Here is a 19,399-nt window from a genome sequence, read left to right as displayed (position 1 = left end):
ACCAAAACATTTCTGCAGCATTGAAGGTCTCCAAGAACACAGTGGCCTCCATTCTTAAATGGAAGAAGTTTGGACACACCAAGACTCTTCCTAGAGCTGGCTGCCCGTTCCTCTGTGGAGATGAGAGAAACTTCCAGAAGGACAACCATCTCTGCAGCACTCCACCAATCAGGCCTTTATGGTAGAGTGGCCAGACAGAAGCCACTCCTCAGTAAAAGGCACATGACAGCCCTCTTGGAGTTTGCCAAAAGGCACATAAAGGACTCTCAGACCATGAGAAACAAGGTTCTCTGGTCTGATTAAACTAAGATTAAACTCTTTGGCCTGAATGCCAAGCGTCACGTCTGGAGAAAACCTGGCCCCATCCCTACGGTGAAGCATGGTGGTGGCAGCATCATGCTGTGGGGATGTTTTTCAGCGGCAGGTATTGGGAGACTAGTCAGAATCGAGGCAAAGATGAACAGAGCAAAGTACAGGGAGATCCTTGATGAAAACCTGATCCAGAGCGCTCAGGACCTCAGACTGGGGTGAAGGTTCACCTTCCAACAGGACGATGACCCTAAACACACAGCCAGAGCAGGAGTGGCTTTGGGACAAGTCTCTGAATGTCCTTGAGTGGCCCAGCCAGAGCCAGGACTTAAACCCGATCAAACATCTCTGGAGAGACCTGAAAATATCTGTACAGCAACACTCCCCATCCAACCTGACAGAGGTTGAGATGATCTGTAGAGAAGAATGAAAGAAACTCCCCAAATACAGGTGTGCCAAGTTTGTTACATCACACCTAAGATGACTCAAGGTTGTAATTGCTGACAAAGGTGTTTCAACGAAGTACTGAGTAAAGGGTCTGAATAATTATGTACATTTTATATTTTTATTTGTTATTATTTAATAAATTAGCAAAAAAAATAAAAAATATGTTTTTGCTTTTTCATTATGAAATATTGTGTGTAGATTGATGAGAGGAAAATAATAATTCAATCCATTTTAGAATAAAGTGGTAACATAACAAAATGTGGAAAAAGTTAAGTGGTCTGAATACTTCCCGAAGGTGTTGAACAAAACCTTTTGAACAGCAGCTCTTTCCATGACATAGACTGACCAGGTGAAATCTATGATCCCTTATTGAGGTCACTTGTTAAATTCACTTCAATCACTGTAGACGAAGGGAAGTAGACGGGTTAAATAAGGGATTTTTAATCCTTGAGATAATTGATACATGGATTGTGTGTGTGTGTGTGTGCCATTCAGTGGTTAATTGGGCAAAACAACATTTTGAAGTACTATTGAACAGGGTATGTTAGTTGGTACCTGGTGGGGGGGGGGACTTAATATTAGGAAGGTGTTTTATACACTCGGTATATATGTACAGTGTGTGCGAATATATGGTTGAATTAATTTTTCTGATAATATTCTGGGTCATTAGTTTGCTCCATTGGGTTTGAATGGGAGTGAAATTAATTTCTGAATGTCGTAGTTTGCACTGTGAGGTCAATGATGTCATCAATTAGCTTCTGTATTCGGGCTTTGACTCTCTTTGTTTTGATCTCTCTCTCTCTCTCTCTCTCTCTCTCTCTCTCTCTCTCTCTCTCTCTCTCTCTCTCTCTCTCTCTCTCTCTCTCTCTCTCTCACAGACCAAAAGGCCACCGTCACCCGCCCTAATTGATCACCAGGGAAACAATCAACAGTTCTGAAATCTTATTTTGAATTATTATTATTTTTTAAAAATAGAGAATAGTTTGTTTACACCGCAGGATTTCAGTGCTCCCTGCGTTTAGGCATTGACAGACTGTATGTGATGAACATTTAGTTTTCTGGGATTGTGTTTTTTTTTTTTTGTGGGGGGGGTGATCCATAAATGCAAACTATAACTCTATACATTATGCATGACTTTGTTAACATTCAAATCCCTGTTTAATTCATAGAAATAATCTTCTACAACAATGCATTGAAATGAATTGCCTCAACGTTAATTACCTTTCACATTCATTCTAATTTGTCTTAATTTCCCATTCTCAGGGTAGAACATTTATATTTTCCAGCTGATTATTCCATGTCAGGCAATTCTAATGCTTCACACAGCGAGTATAACAAATGCAATTAGCATTTCAACATAATTTAAACCGAAAATTGGCCTATATTCATATGAGCACAAGCACAACATTTTGGGAAAAAAAATATTATTTGAAAAGGGATTTAAATTAAATCTAGACAGACAGATAATGATCAGAAAAGGGGTGAAGATGTACACATAACAACGCAAAGAAAAACTATTACAATCTATGAGTGACCCTTCGGATCATAACAAACCCCTGAACATAACAACGCAAAGAAAAACTATTACAATCTATGAGTAACCCTTCGGATCATAAAAAAAAAAACCCTGAACATAACAACGCAAAGAAAAACTATTACAATCTATGAGTAACCCTTCGGATCATAAAAAAAAAAACCCTGAACATAACAGATTTTTTCATTTTTTATTCACACCTCTCTGGTATGTGTGCAAGATCCCTGTGGGAGTTGAGAGAGAAAAAGTTCTTCAAAATGATTTCACTTTGGATATGTAATTTTACAATGCATTGTAGTGTTCTACTAAGACACCATTAGTGGTGCTGGGGTTTGGTGGGTTGGTTGTGCTAATCAGAGCGTAGGGGATGAGAGTGGATCCCTAATTACCTGGCCTGTAATCGCCTCATACATCACCTAGACGTATGGGAAAGATAGCACTAGCAGCCTGTACAAGACACCACACACACACAGGGGTGCAGGCACACACACACACACACACACACACACACACACACACACACACACACACACACACACACACACACACACACACACACACACACACACACACACACACACACACACACACACAGCTCCCTGTCAGTGTTTAAATCTACTATAACATTACATTTTTCCCTTGAGGATATTTTGCTTCTATATTTATTTTGAATGGGGTAACAGGACACTAGTATAGTGGTGGTGATGGGGTAACAGGACACTAGTATAGTGGTGGTGATGGGGTAACAGGACACTGGTATAGTGGTGGTGATGGGGTAACAGGACACTAGTATAGTGGTGGTGATGGGGTAACAGGACACTAGTATAGTGGTGGTGATGGGGTAACAGGACACTAGTATAGTGGTGGTGATGAGGTAACAGGACACTAGTATAGTGGTGGTGATGGGGTAACAGGACACTAGTATAGTGGTGGTGATGGGGTAACAGGACACTAGTATAGTGGTGGTGATGGGGTAACAGGACACTAGTATAGTGGTGGTGATGGGGTAACAGGACACTAGTATAGTGGTGGTGATGGGGTAACAGGACACTAGTATAGTGGTGGTGATGGGGTAACAGGACACTAGTATAGTGGTGGTGATGGGGTAACAGGACACTAGTATAGTGGTGGTGATTGGGCAAGAAGCAGTGGTAGTGATGGGGTAACAGGACACTAGTATAGTGGTGGTGATGAGGTAACAGGACACTAGTATAGTGGTGGTGATGGGGTAACAGGACACTAGTATAGTGGTGGTGATGGGGTAACAGGACACTAGTATAGTGGTGGTGATGGGGTAACAGGACACTAGTATAGTGGTGGTGATGGGGTAACAGGACACTAGTATAGTGGTGGTGATGAGGTAACAGGACACTAGTATAGTGGTGGTGATGGGGTAACAGGACACTAGTATAGTGGTGGTGATGAGGTAAAAGGACACTAGTATAGTGGTGGTGATGGGGTAACAGGACACTAGCATAGTGGTGGTGATGGGGTAACAGGACACTAGTATAGTGGTGGTGATGGGGTATCAGGACACTAGTATAGTGGTGGTGATGGGGTAACAGGAAACTAGTATAGTGGTGGTGATGGGGTAACAGGACACTAGAATAGTGGTGGTGATGAGGTAACAGGACACTAGTATAGTGGTGGTGATGGGGTAACAGGACACTAGTATAGTGGTGGTGATGGGGTAACAGGACACTAGTATAGTGGTGGTGATGGGGTAACAGGACACTAGTATAGTGGTGGTGATGGGGTAACAGGACACTAGTATAGTGGTGGTGATGGGGTAACAGGACACTAGTATAGTGGTGGTGATGAGGTAACAGGACACTAGTATAGTGGTGGTGATGGGGTAACAGGACACTAGTATAGTGGTGGTGATGGGGCAAGAAGCAGTGGTGGTGATGGGGTAACAGGACACTAGTATAGTGGTGGTGATTGGGCAAGAAGCAGTGGTAGTGATGGGGTAACAGGACACTAGTAAAGTGGTGGTGATGAGGTAACAGGACACTAGTATAGTGGTGGTGATGGGGTAACAGGACACTAGTATAGTGGTGGTGATGAGGTAACAGGACACTAGTATAGTGGTGGTGATGGGGTAACAGGACACTAGTATAGTGGTGGTGATGAGGTAACAGGACACTAGTATAGTGGTGGTGATGAGGTAACAGGACACTAGTATAGTGGTGGTGATGGGGTAACAGGACACTAGTATAGTGGTGGTGATGAGGTAACAGGACACTAGTAAAGTGGTGGTTATGGGGTAACAGGACACTAGTATAGTGGTGGTGATGGGGTAACAGGACACTAGTATAGTGGTGGTGATGGGGTAACAGGACACTAGTATAGTGGTGGTGATGGGGCAACAGGACACTAGTATAGTGGTGGTGATGGGGCAAGAAGCAGTGGTAGTGATGGGGTAACAGGACACTAGAATAGTGGTAGTGATGGGGTAACAGGACACTAGTATAGTGGTGGTGATGAGGTAACAGGACACTAGTATAGTGGTGGTGATGAGGTAACAGGACACTAGTATAGTGGTGGTGATGGGGTAACAGGACACTAGTATAGTGGTAGTGATGGGGTAACAGGACACTAGTATAGTGGTGGTGATGAGGTAACAGGACACTAGTATAGTGGTGGTGATGGGGTAACAGGACACTAGTATAGTGGTGGTGATGGGGTAACAGGACACTAGTATAGTGGTGGTGATGAGGTAACAGGACACTAGTATAGTGGTGGTGATGAGGTAACAGGACACTAGTATAGTGGTGGTCAGGTACAGTGTGTGTTGCAAGAAGCAGTGGTAGTGATGGGGTAACAGGACACTAGTATAGTGGTGGTGATGGGGCAAGAAGCAGTGGTGGTGATGGGGTAACAGGACACTAGTATAGTGGTGGTGATGAGGTAACAGGACACTAGTATAGTGGTGGTGATGAGGTAACAGGACACTAGTATAGTGGTGGTCAGGTACAGTGTGTGCTGCAAGAAGCAGTGGTAGTGATGGGGTAACAGGACACCAGTATAGTGGTGGTGATGAGGTAACAGGACACTAGTATAGTGGTGGTGATGGGGTAACAGGACACTAGTATAGTGGTGGTGATGAGGTAAAAGGACACTAGTATAGTGGTGGTGATGGGGTAACAGGACACTAGTATAGTGGTGGTGATGGGGTAACAGGACACTAGTATAGTGGTGGTGATGGGGTATCAGGACACTAGTATAGTGGTGGTGATGGGGTAACAGGAAACTAGTATAGTGGTGGTGATGGGGTAACAGGACACTAGAATAGTGGTGGTGATGAGGTAACAGGACACTAGTATAGTGGTGGTGATGGGGTAACAGGACACTAGTATAGTGGTGGTGATGAGGTAACAGGACACTAGTATAGTTGTGGTGATGGGGTAACAGGACACTAGTATAGTGGTGGTGATGGGGCAAGAAGCAGTGGTGGTGATGGGGTAACAGGACACTAGTATAGTGGTGGTGATTGGGCAAGAAGCAGTGGTAGTGATGGGGTAACAGGACACTAGTAAAGTGGTGGTGATGAGGTAACAGGACACTAGTATAGTGGTGGTGATGGGGTAACAGGACACTAGTATAGTGGTGGTGATGAGGTAACAGGACACTAGTATAGTGGTGGTGATGGGGTAACAGGACACTAGTATAGTGGTGGTGATGAGGTAACAGGACACTAGTATAGTGGTGGTGATGAGGTAACAGGACACTAGTATAGTGGTGGTGATGGGGTAACAGGACACTAGTATAGTGGTAGTGATGGGGTAACAGGACACTAGTATAGTGGTGGTGATGAGGTAACAGGACACTAGTATAGTGGTGGTGATGAGGTAACAGGACACTAGTATAGTGGTGGTGATGGGGTAACAGGACACTAGTATAGAGGTAGTGATGGGGTAACAGGACACTAGTATAGTGGTGGTGATGGGGTAACAGGACACTAGTATAGTGGTGGTGATGAGGTAACAGGACACTAGTATAGTGGTGGTGATGGGGAAACAGGACACTAGTATAGTGGTGGTGATGAGGTAACAGGACACTAGTATAGTGGTGGTCAGGTACAGTGTGTGTTGCAAGAAGCAGTGGTAGTGATGGGGTAACAGGACACTAGTATAGTGGTGGTGATGGGGCAAGAAGCAGTGGTGGTGATGGGGTAACAGGACACTAGTATAGTGGTGGTGATGAGGTAAAAGGACACTAGTATAGTGGTGGTGATGAGGTAACAGGACACTAGTATAGTGGTGGTGATGGGGTAACAGGACACTAGTATAGTGGTGGTGATGGGGTAACAGGACACTAGTATAGTGGTGGTGATGAGGTAACAGGACACTAGTATAGTGGTGGTGATGAGGTAACAGGACACTAGTATAGTGGTGGTCAGGTACAGTGTGTGTTGCAAGAAGCAGTGGTAGTGATGGGTTAACAGGACACTAGTATAGTGTTGGTGATGAGGTAAAAGGACACTAGTATAGTGGTGGTGATGAGGTAACAGGACACTAGTATAGTGGTGGTCAGGTACAGTGTGTGTTGCAAGAAGCAGTGGTAGTGATGGGGTAACAGGACACTAGTATAGTGGTGGTGATGGGGCCAGAAGCAGTGGTGGTGATGGGGTAACAGGAAACTAGTATAGTGGTGGTGATGAGGTAACAGGACACTTGTATAGAGGTGGTGATGGGGCAAGAAGCAGTGGTAGTGATGGGGTAACAGGACACTAGTATAGTGGTGGTGATGGGGCAAGAAGCAGTGGTAGTGATGGGGTAACAGGACACTAGTATAGTGGTGGTGATGGGGCAAGAAGCAGTGGTGGTGATGGGGTAACAGGACACTAGTATAGTGGTGGTGATGGGGTAACAGGACACTAGTATAGTGGTAGTGACGGGGTAACAGGACACTAGTACAGTGGTAGTGACGGGGTAACAGGACACTAGTATAGTGGTGGTGATGGGGTAACAGGACACTAGTATAGTGGTAGTGATGGGGTAACAGGACACTAGTATAGTGGTAGTGATGGGGTAACAGGACACTAGTATAGTGGTAGTGATGGGGTAACAGGACACTAGTATAGTGGTGGTGATGAGGTAACAGGACACTAGTATAGTGGTAGTGATGGGGTAACAGGACACTAGTATAGTGGTGGTGACGGGGTAACAGGACACTAGTATAGTGGTGGTGATGGGGTAACAGGACACTAGTATAGTGGTAGTGATGGGGTAACAGGACACTAGTATAGTGGCAGTCCACTGTGGGGTTTTGGAGAAGAATGAAACACATTGAAAATAATATAAATGTCAATATCTGTAGTGGGTAATTAATGGCTTGTGTGAAAACATAGCGATGGGGGAAAATTGCTACACTACATATCGGGATATTATTTTTGCTGATATATCATGCAGTTTTGACACAATGACAATATCATTTTACTGCTAGTTAGCTGTACCTGCCCCAAAACTACACACCAAAACTTCCTAGCGTTTCTCCATCTAGGGAGCCAAATTGTTTTCAGAACTTCTATTTCCATGAATGATCAAAATTGTTTTCTCATGGCTCTCTCTTGTCCTTCTGCAGCAAACATATTGTGAGGAATATGTTTGGAACATGGAATCGCAGTAAAATCACAGTGTCGAATCGCAAAACGAATAGAATGAGAGAGTAGTGAGAATCGCGAAACCTATCGTATCAACTTTGTGTATCGTGATAATATCGTATTGTGAGGTCACTGGCAATATCCAGCCCGCACACAACTAACTCAAATCAATAAAGGAGTTAGGACAATATAGTTTTAACCATGTTATATTTTAATTTCTGCAGAGACAAAAATTACAAGCAATTTATTTACAGAAACCTGTACAAAAGCAAATTAAATGATGTAAAATATTTAATAAATAGAAGTTGACTTGCGTTCAATACATTTTGCCATGTTCAGCTAAGCTGCGTGCATAGTGAATCATAATAAACAATGATAAACTGTTTACTCAATTTCTATATCAACATCCAAGTCGCAGGACAAATAGTTTATGGTTAATATCACAAATCTCATCACAGACTGTGAATGCTCAACAACGAATAGGAGAGAGATCCGACTAAATATACACCTCAGGTAGCAAAAATATGACACATTTTATTCCGTTTTTCTTCTAAAAACCAAACTTGACCGTCATCTGTGGATAACCAGGTCAAGGAAGGACCCATTTGATATTGTCCCTGTTTCTTTTCTATCAGATAATATTGTACATTTAGAAGTAAGCACAAGTAGCCTATTGAATGTTTGAGTAAAGAATTGCATTTTTTGACAATCAAAAAAGCTTATTATAACACTATATAGAAATTTCTCAGTCTTTCTAGAAACACAGACATGCAATTTCCTTTATGTTCACTGAAAGTATAACACAACGAGAACCCACTATACAACTTCTTTCTTGTTTCCTGTGTTGTAACGCATCATGCTTTGTAAAAAATGGTGTATGTGTTGAGCTTTTGTTTGTAATGCATGTGTTGTAAATGTGTTTTAGGGGTTGCTTTACGTCCTGAGGTGTGCATTCTGTCAGCATCTCGACCTTGCAGCATTTTTTTTAAACATTTTTTTTTTTTTACTCCTCACTTTTCCAACCTCTGCATTTAGCATTTATCGGCTTCCTCGCGTCCTGAACTGTCAAATGTCTCCAAGCGTTTCTTCTACTACACTCAATGTGTTCAATCCAGGAGAGTTGTTTCATGCACACAAGGTTGTCGCACTGAATATGTACATCAGCAGAACACTGTAGCAATAGGATAATCATTTTTCCATTACGTCATCATTATTACTAGTATTTAGCAGTACAAAAAGTAGTAATTTGGTTATGAAAGTACACTATGCTAGGAATGGATATTAATACCTTGAACATTCCACGTTGAGACCCATCCAATAGCCACTCCACATCATTGTACCACACTGTGTCAACAGGCTTACAAACATTTGACTGGTCACATCCCGAGAAGACAGAAAGTAACTGGATCGTTCCTCGATCGTACAAGTTCCTCAGGAGGTATTTAAAATTGGACTATAATATCATCCCCACTACTTTTAGAAAGCATGTCAGCATAATTGGTTTTGTACCATTCCAAACCAACATTGAATCATACCAATCGGTATAAAAAGGCACAATTGCATATTTTGCATTCACTCTACAGTTTTTTTTTGTTTTGTTTTTTTACATTTTTTTTTTTTTTACAGAAGCACTCTAAATATACAAAGTTGCACCAGAAAATATAAGAGAAAAAAAAACAGAATAAAATGCATAACGATGATCATTTCCAATATTCTGATTGTTATTGTACATCAAATACAAAAAAAAAAGAGGGAGAAATGAAACGTAAATGCCGTGCCGGTAGAACGTTGTGAATCGTCTCACTGTATTATGTATGTCAGACTTTTCCAGGTGAGGACGCAGGATAGGGTAGGACTACTTCAACTGAAGTACTGTTATCACTGTAGGGTTTACTGTAGTGTTAACTGTAGGGTTAACTGTAGGGTTTACTGTAGTGTTAACTGTAGGGTTAACTGTAGGGTTTACTGTAGGGTTTACTGTAGGGTTTACTGTAGGGTTTACTGTAGTGTTAACTGTAGGGTTAACTGTAGGGTTTACTGTAGTGTTAACTGTAGGGTTAACTGTAGGGTTTACTGTAGGGTTTACTGTAGGGTTTACTGTAGTGTTAACTGTAGGGTTAACTGTAGGGTTTACTGTAGGGTTTACTGTAGTGTTAACTGTAGGGTTAACTGTAGGGTTTACTGTAGGGTTTACTGTAGGGTTTACTGTAGGGTTTACTGTAGGGTTAACTGTTCAATGGAATTGGGGAACGCTGTGAAAATGTGTCTGAAAGGAATAAAACAAAACCAACAATCAACAAAATATGATGGAACATGAAATAAATATGCAAAATAAACATACATGTCTTCCTCTTCAAATCGATATACTTATTAATCGTACTACATGGCTAATGTCTGTTAGGTAAAACCAAAGCAAGCAACAAGATGGACCTCCATGTTCACCGGTTAAGGATTTATTTTTTTGTACATTTAATTCTCCTCATTAAGTGAAGTAAATTCCCTTTAAACATGCAGTAAAAAGTACATATTTATGTATACAGTTTATAAGCATAGGAGCGCTTCTTCGAACGACAAGTAGTACTTACAGACTACAGATTGGTGGACTGCCAAATAGCAGTTGTTTTGAACCAAAGGGTTAGCTAACATATACAAGGGTTTCCATTGCATCTGATATTCATTTTTCTCAGTTATGGCGGCAAGACCTTGTGCCTACTTACAGTACCGGCAGAAAAACACAACTTGCGATTGGTAAGGAGGCACAATATCTTCATATTATGTGTGTGTGTGTGTGTGTGTGTGTGCATATGGTTGTGTCAGTCCAAACTACAACAGATATTCTCCTACATGTGGTGCCCTTGTTCAATTCAACCCGTACTCTCACTATACATTTACACGTGTGTATTTAAAGCAACATAACTACCGAAAGCTATTCCTACGTGGTATTGTAGTTACTCTCTGATAAAATGATGAATCCATATGCCAGTTTGTATTCCCTACGTTTTGGTTTCTCGTTCATATTAACTTGTAAGGTACAATGTTAAACCATTGTATTTTCACACCCCTTTTTCTGACTGTACATCAGCAGGTGTGTTTGATTGTACTTCATTGAGCAGGTTCTTACATTCTTGCTCAAAAAGATGTCTGTCTGTGTCAATGTGAAAATCTACTTCCGCCATTAGTGACATCTCCATTTATGGGAAGGTGGACATGGACTTAGAGTGTATGTCTATGCTTACTATTATACGATAGATATACGATAGATAGTGTGTTCGTGTCAGTGTTATGTACCATGTACTGTTCAATCTAGCACACACGCTAACACAAAATAAATGTCACGGCAAGACCTCACCACATCACTGTTCTGGTTCAGCTCAACCTACCCTGTCATGTTCACTCTTACATACCCAGCACCTCCCATAACTAACTCACCTAAAGTGTAACCATGACATGTTAGCTGTGTGTGTTGATTTGTGTCTGCTTGTCTGTGTGGGCAAGAGGATAACCATAATCAGCTTTGTAACTTTCATCTGAATAGGAAACAATATTTTCCGGGGGTGATACAGTATGCACAACAACGTACACATATTACGCAATTCAAGCAAAGAACGACAACCAATTCAGATTGGCTCTAGATAGAAAATTACATCTGGAAGGGCGGTTTAGTCTTCAACTCTCAGGCCATCCAAAGACAGAGAAAGAGAGGCAGAGTAAGGTAGAGAGACAAGTGAGCTTTAAAGGTCAAAGGGTCTGAATCGATGTATAGGTACAACGTACACTTGTGTTGGTGTCTATGAGAGAGACAAAGTGAGCACACTCGTAAATAAGCATACTTGGACATCAGTTCATCGTACATTGTGTGTTTCTTGGACTCCTATGGCTAGGACATTGTGTGTTTCATGGACTCCTATGGCTAGGACATTGCCAACCGTATTGACTCCTCCATTTGTCAATGATATTCTGCCACGAATGAGGCGATATGCACCGTCTTATCCACAGGACAGAAAGTTAAAGCTTAGTCTTTCCCAAATGTTATGATCTATGATGCCATGCTAGTAGCTTTCACAGTCTGTTGTTGTTTGGTTGTGTTTTGGAGGAACGCAACTTAATATCATAAGCTGTGGAAACTACGGGATCAAGAGTGGGTAGCACAGGGTGGGGGGGGGGGGGTCATGACACGTGACATGTGTTACGTGACACATTATTGAATGTATATGACATTTGCATCAGGGTGGGAGTGCCACTAAGTCCCCAAAAGGCATGACATCGGTCCTCTGTCACACGTTTCATTGTCACACTCGAGTTATAGAAAAAGATGGGGGGAAAAAAGGAAGGTCCTCTTTTTGTACAGTACAGTCTTTGGGAGGTGGGGTCAGGGAGAGATAATGCATGCATGTTTTATGGAAATGAGTTGGTAATTGTACAGTGGTGATCATCAGGCAGCAGTAATGTTCCCATTGGCCCGACTCGCCGGCCGGCAGCAGTTATCCAATGTCTCGCTTCAAGTCCCACCAATAGCCCCATCCTCCTCTTCCTCTTGCAAGATAAGGTCAGAATCTGAATTACAAAATGGAATTATTTTTGTATCCACGTTGATTTTAGCATTGTTTCACGTTGTTGTTTTTGATGTTTGTTGTTGTCTAGTAGAGGGGTTATCCTTGGACCTTTCCTGCTCAGTTAAGGTCGGTCTGGTACAGTAAAAAGTGTCTTCAGTTGTTGTCGTCGTGGTTGCCTACTATAGTTGTTGTTGTTGTTGTTGTTAGAACCATGCATACCGTGGCGCTAGCTCCACCGCCCCCCCTCACAGGTAGACCTCCCGGCGGGTGAGCGTGCCACAGGATGAGGGTTTGTATTCCCCGGTGGGGGCCAGGGGGATCTCCTCGATGGGGTGACCCACCACCACCCCCTCCTCGACCCCCGGCGGGCTGAAGCTGGGCGAGCCGAAAGCTTCGTAGGAGGACGAGGAGGAGGCCATCTTCTTATTGAGCAAGTTGCGGTTGCGGTCGTTGCCCAGCATCACGTGAGAGGAGGGGTCTCCGTTGGCCATGGCGACCAGGGCTTCCTGGCTGCCAGGATGTTGTTGCTGCTCGGGAGGGTTGCTGCCGCTACCGCCACTGGTCATGAAGGTGGAAAGCTTTGGTTGTTGGGTGGTGGTCGTCTTGGGCCGTCGCTCGGGCGACGTGCGCACAGGCATCCAGCAGGAGTCCGAGTGGCCGTACTCGTCACATTCCCGGGTGCACTTGCCTGTCATGGCTACGTCAGGCAAGGTCCGGGTGTCTGCAGGGTAGAGAAGGAAAATAGAGAAGGTTCGTTAGTGAAAGTGTTCTGTTTCCCCAAAGTGGGACTAATATATAATTAATAGAAAAGCTGAGTCTTTCACACTGACAATTCCTGCCACTTTGTTGAGGGTTGTGGTCGCAAGAAATTTGTTAACAGGAAGTTTATTTTTCTTCCCTTAGCTGCATGAGTCTGTACATTTTCTCATAAACGCTGTTATTATCACATCTCAATGTGTTCTATCATTGGAATTGTATCACTGACAGATGTATTCAGATTGAATTGCTAAAAAATTGATTTTGCTTTCATGCAGAACACACACCACATGACCAAAACAAACAAAACAATACACGTTAAAAACAACAACAACAACACCGAACATCGACAACACCTCAAACTGAAACAAAAGTGACATGAACCGTAGCTGAAATAATGTCAGACTTCAAAATGTGGCGTTTTGCAAATTGTGTTGTCAAATGACATGCTATCTACTCTGTATGTGTGAGTAGACTGCTGTACTGCAGGATGTGAGAGAGACTGTGATATCAAGCTCTAGATAAGCCAAAGTATTTTCTAGAGACACAACGTAGTCACTGTCTGAACCAAGTAATCTACTCGTCAATCACCTAGTCTCCTCTAAAATCCTCTGCTAAGGACCTTAACCAATTACCAGGCAGATAAAGGAAAGCGAAGATTAACTACAGTGTTATTTGTTTTACAAAGAAGCGTTGTATGCATTAAACACAACACTAAAAACTAGCACTGCAACGCAAGACGCACCATCAAAAGGGTCACTACTACCGCGACTACTGCTGCAGCTGGTCACCATACCTGTGGTATTGTTTACTTGGTAAACCAGATCAGAAGATCCACAGAAAAGATGTCTACGATAACTATGTATCTTATGAGTCGAAACAGATGTACAGCTCAGATGTAAAGCTATAAGTTGACGTTCAAAGTTGACAGCGGCATCGTGACATGCACCGAGGTAACCAAACTTTAGGAACACCTTCCTAATATTAAGTTGCAACCCATTCTGCCCTCAGAACAGCCTCAATCCGTCGGGGGTATACAAGGTGTCGAAAGCGTTCCACAGGGATGCTGGTCCATGTTGACTTCAATGCTTCCTGCAGTTGTGTCAAGTTGGCTGGATGTACTTTGGGTGGTTGACTATTCTTGCACCTACAAACCTGGCACCTACTACCATATCCCAAAGGCACATGCATCCTTTGTCTTGCCCATTCACCCTCTGAATGGCAGACATACATCATCCATGTCTCAATTGTCTCAAGGCTTAAAAATCCTTCTTTAACCTGTCTCCTCCCCTTCATCTACACTGATTGAAGAGGAGTTAACAAGTGACATCAATAAGAGATCTTAACCTTCAACCTGGTCATGACATGAGCAAAATGTTTTGTACACTCAGTATAGATGCCATGTTAGATGGGTCTGCTAATGGCTAGAAAGATGTGATGTATGAGATTAACAAGCAAGGAGAGGTAGAGTGCAGAAAGCATGCTGCCCTGGCTTTGGAAAATGTTAACCATGGCTTACTTTTAATGCTCTTTATCTCCTGTAAAAGAAGAATAGAATAGAATCACTGGTTGTGCTTGGCATTGTAGGTATTTAGAAAATAATATACGGTATGAGAAATTCTCCACTGCATTGAATTAGACTGCAATTCAATATAAAACAAGGTATCAATGAAACTAATGAAATATATGTATAGAAACATGTCTAGTTTGGACTGGAGATAAACATGCTCTAAGACAAGACTGGATAGAGATTAGGGTTGCAAAGGGAGGGTCATTTACTGGAAACTTTCAAGTTTACCAGTAAACTACCGGAATTGTTGTTTCTTTCAAGGATTGCAGGTACCTTAGTGGTTCGAGAGTTGGGCCAGTAACAGAAAGGTTGTTGGATCAAATCCCCGAGCTGACAAAGTAAAAAATCTGTCATTCTGCCCTCGAACAAGGCAGTTAACCCAGTGTTCCTCAGAAGGCTGTCATTATAAATATGAATATGTCATTAACTGACCTACCTAGTTAAATATACAAAATATATCACAAGACATCTAGTGGCCCTTTCTGGTATTTCAGATTATAAGTGTCTGTAATTAAAAATATAATTTATATTTTCCAAATAAAAAAATCAACCGACAAAGCTGTAAAACCTTATCCTAAAAATAATACTAGATATGAATAATAAAAAAAAAAACGTCATTCAAGTATAAACTACCAAAGTTACGATAGATTGACGTAGATTTTCTGTTAATTAAAACAAATTACTGAAGATTCCCGTAACTTTGGTAAATTACCAGTATCTTTGCAACCCTAATATAGATAGACAAAAGATAGAGAGGGACAGAGCAGGAGAGCAATACAACTCTGTTGATTGGGATGCTTCTTATTCCATTTACATTTTCAAAGCTACATCTTAAATCAAATGCATCATGAGTGCCATTCCGCTGTTCTGTTTCTGAGTCCCTTGCCTATTCACCACAGAAATACAGATCACAATACTGCAAATCACCTCAATAAATCAATGTAGCCATGGGTCATTACAAATCCATATGCAGTCGGCAAGAAGTGGGTATATGTAAGTGTATGTAAGCCTAGACGATATTTTGAAAACATATTCAAGACATTTGGTGGATTTTCCATGGCATTTGTGACCCAGAAAAATATATACATTTCAGCCCCCAAAAAATATGCAGGAAACAAAGAGAATGAAGTCATGGCAACCGCAGTCGATTGTTAACATGCCAAACGATCACAGGGAAATGGTAACACATGTAGAATGGATGGAGGAAGGCAAAGAAGAAGAAGAAAGAAATGAAGAAAAAGACATCTCCTTTTCTCTCCAAAGTGGCTCTTGATGGTTGAGCCTTCAAGTAGATACAATCAGAGATCAAATATCTGTCTGAGCAAAGAGCCATCTTTCCTTGGATGAATTGCCTTGATTGGCTCTTGCATCTCAGCCTGGCTTACAGCTGAGCCATCAAGGTTGTAGTCTTGAGCTGCTACCCACAAAGCACTGCGACAGCGGCTCTCCCGGATTTGCCCCGGCCTCATCTGATCACCAGACTATTCGCCCCCAATCATCCTCTCAGCACCTCTTGCCCTGCTCAGTCCAACCTGCAGCGTCTCCACTGCCTTGAGTGAGAGAGGTGGGCCTCCACACAGGGCTAGGCTGCCTTCTACATGAGCATTGCTACAGTACTCAGTCATCTCAGAGGAAAGAGTGTATTATATTTAACCATCTACAGTGATTTTTCTCACAGGGAAAACAGCTGGCTAGTGCGTTAATATCAACAGCATCAGGTGCTAATAACGATTAAGAGACTATGGCTAAGATTAAGATGACTCTATTGGTCCAATTAAGATGACTCACAAGGTCCAATTGAAACGTGACTTCCGCTTTTAATCCAAACTTTCTGAAAGACACACATACATCTGTTGTTGTTGTGGGGTGGGGTGGGGTGGGGCGGGGCGGGGCGGGGTGGGGGGTTAAGTTGGGGCGGCAGGTAGCCTAGTGGTTAGAGCGTTGGCCCAGTACCCAAAAGTGTTGCTGGATCAAATCCCCGAACTGACAAGGTAAAGAATCTGTCGTTCTGTCCCTGAACAAGGAAGTTAACCTACTGTTCCCCATTAGGCCATCATTGTAAATAATAATTTGTTCTTTAACTGGCTTGTCTCGTTAAATAAAGGTTTAGTAAAAACAAAGTGCCGTTGTCACATTACTGCTGTTGTGATGACAAGCCTTTCCAACACGCTTCTATTTGACTTGCATCACTCGAAATACAACAACGATGATAAAAGTACAAGATGGGATGACTTAGTATACTGTATACTGTAATATAATAAAGTACAAATATGGATATTTCATGAAGAAAGAGAGTGTTTTCGGTAAGAGCAGAGATAAGCTCATTGCTCAGTAGCAGCACGGTCCATTGACTCTGGAGCCCAGCTAAATTTGAAGAGGTTTCACACTGTGATAATGAATTAGGCCAGAAGATCAAAGCCAGAGAGAGAGAGAGAGACAGAGAGAGAGAGAGAGAGAGAGAGAGGGAGAGACAGAGGGAGAGACAGAGAGAGACAGAGAGAGAGACGGATAGAGAGAGAGACAGAGAGAGAGACCGAGAGAGACAGAGAGACAGAGACAGAGACAGAGACAGAGAGAGAGAGAGAGAGAGAGAGAGAGAGAGAGAGAGAGAGAGAGAGAGAGAGAGAGAGAGAGAGAGAGAGACAGAGAGACAGAGACAGAGACAGAGACAGAGACAGAGACAGAGACAGAGAGAGAGAGACAGAGAGAGAGAGAGAGAGAGAGAGAGAGAGAGAGAGAGAGAGAGAGAGAGAGAGACAGAGAGAGAGACAGAGAGAGAGAGAGAGAGAGAGCTCCTCTATGTAGTAAAGGACCATTTCCTCCTCGCTGTCCACCATTTTGAAAGCCCCTAGGGACAGGGCTATCCATTGACATGCCTGTATTAAAGACACTTGAATCATACTAGTTGTCGGGAGCCAAAATCGTCAAAAAAGCACTTAAAACAATGTGATCCAAATTTCTTAAACAGGATATTTTATTTCACCTTTTTCTTTTCTCTTATTAGTGACTGCAGAGGACGTGTGCGACGCTGTATTTCGTGTGGCCCTCCCAGTTACATAAAAAATTATCTAATTGGATTTTTAATTTAAAGTTTATCTTTTTTTATTTAAGAAAAACATTTCCCTGTTGGGGTTTCATTTTATTTATAATCACATTGTGCTAGGGAACATTTATTTTTAGACAAAGGTCATTGGAAGGGTAAGGTTACCACAGCATGAGAGTATATGAGTCAGCCTTTTAGAGAGAAGAAATTGTAACAGCCTACTCAGGAAGAAGGCCATAATGTTGGGCACAGGGACAAAACGATGGTACTGTACAACACAACAGTCCTAATTTAAGTCGACGCAATTCATGAAAAACTGTCTATAGGAAGGAAGTAGGAAGAGCGTACTCTCTACACAACATTTAGTAAGTGTATAAAGAGCAGGGTGGTCTTTGTCCCGACGCCTACTCCAATAAAAACAAAACATCTGGGTCACTTTCCATGGTCAAAGCATCGCCATAACCTTAGAGCTCCAGAACGCCATAGAAAATGGCAGCTGCAAGGTTTCTACCCCAGGGCAGGGGAGTCCACAGCGGAATAGAGAACAGTGGCTGTGCTTGCCAAGGGCCCAGCTAGCTAACCACTGTCACTCTAACGCAAGGGCCCAGCTAGCTAACCACTGTCACTCTAACACAAGGGCCCAGCTAGCTAACCACTGTCACTCTAACGCAAGGGCCCAGCTAGCTAACCACTGTCACTCTAACGCAAGGGCCCAGCTAGCTAACCACTGTCACTCTAACACAAGGGCCCAGCTAGCTAACCACTGTCACTCTAACACAAGGGCCCAGCTAGCTAACCACTGTCACTCTAACACAAGGGTCCAGCTAGCTAACCACTGTCACTCTAACACAAGGGCCCAGCTAGCTAACCACTGTCACTCTAACACAAGGGCCCAGCTAGCTAACCACTGTCACTCTAACGCAAGGGCCCAGCTAGCTAACCACTGTCACTCTATCACAAGGGCCCAGCTAGCTAACCACTGTCACTCTAACACAAGGGCCCAGCTAGCTAACCACTGTCACTCTAACGCAAGGGCCCAGCTAGCTAACCACTGTCACTCTAACACAAGGGCCCAGCTAGCTAACCACTGTCACTCTAACACAAGGGCCCAGCTAGCTAACCACTGTCACTCTAATGCAAGGGGATTTCTGACAAGCGGGTTTGTACTTAATGTACCCAGCACTCAGTCCCCTTCAAAGGTATAGACTGGTGGACTGGTGGGCTGGTGGACTGGTGGGCTGGTGGACTGGTGGACTGGTGGACTGGTGGGCTGGTGGACTGGTGGACTGGTGGACTGGTGGGCTGGTGGACTGGTGGACTGGTGGGCTGGTGGACTGGTGGACTGGTGGGCTGGTGGACTGGTGGACTGGTGGGCTGGTGGACTGGTGGACTGGTGGGCTGGTGGACTGGTGGGCTGGTGGGCTGGTGGGGGCAGATCTGAGAAGGGAAATATGTCCTCCTTTCTATGAGGTAATTACAGATGGACGAAAGTCAATGTTGCCACCATGAAGGCAACACGCTGCTACATCGCTGGTGGGAAGACATGTCTATCTTACAGCTGGACGACTGAGAGCAGAGCTCT

At 43.1% G+C, this 19,399-nt stretch overlaps 1 protein-coding gene across 4 annotated transcripts in view; it reads right to left on the bottom strand.

Moving 5' to 3' along the window:
• Nucleotides 1-8,874: 8,874 nt before the first annotated feature.
• Nucleotides 8,875-19,399, bottom strand: part of LOC139379098 (protocadherin 7b) — a 214,646-nt gene continuing 204,121 nt past the window's right edge. For 2 of the 4 annotated variants that reach the window (XM_071121906.1, XM_071121907.1), the window contains exon 3: nucleotides 8,875-13,169. In XM_071121906.1, the coding sequence (XP_070978007.1) occupies nucleotides 12,694-13,169 (476 nt within the window). In that variant the 3' untranslated portion in view covers nucleotides 8,875-12,693. Of the gene's footprint in view, nucleotides 13,170-14,723; nucleotides 14,743-19,399 lie in introns of all 4 variants that reach the window. The other 2 variants (XM_071121908.1, XM_071121909.1) reach the window with 2 other exon arrangements.

Source organism: Oncorhynchus clarkii, chromosome 21 (genome assembly GCF_045791955.1).
Source record: "Oncorhynchus clarkii lewisi isolate Uvic-CL-2024 chromosome 21, UVic_Ocla_1.0, whole genome shotgun sequence".
NCBI classification, from domain to species: Eukaryota; Metazoa; Chordata; class Actinopteri; order Salmoniformes; family Salmonidae; genus Oncorhynchus; species Oncorhynchus clarkii.
Note: the sequence above shows the minus strand (reverse complement) of the source record. Positions and strands in the feature narration are given on the sequence as shown.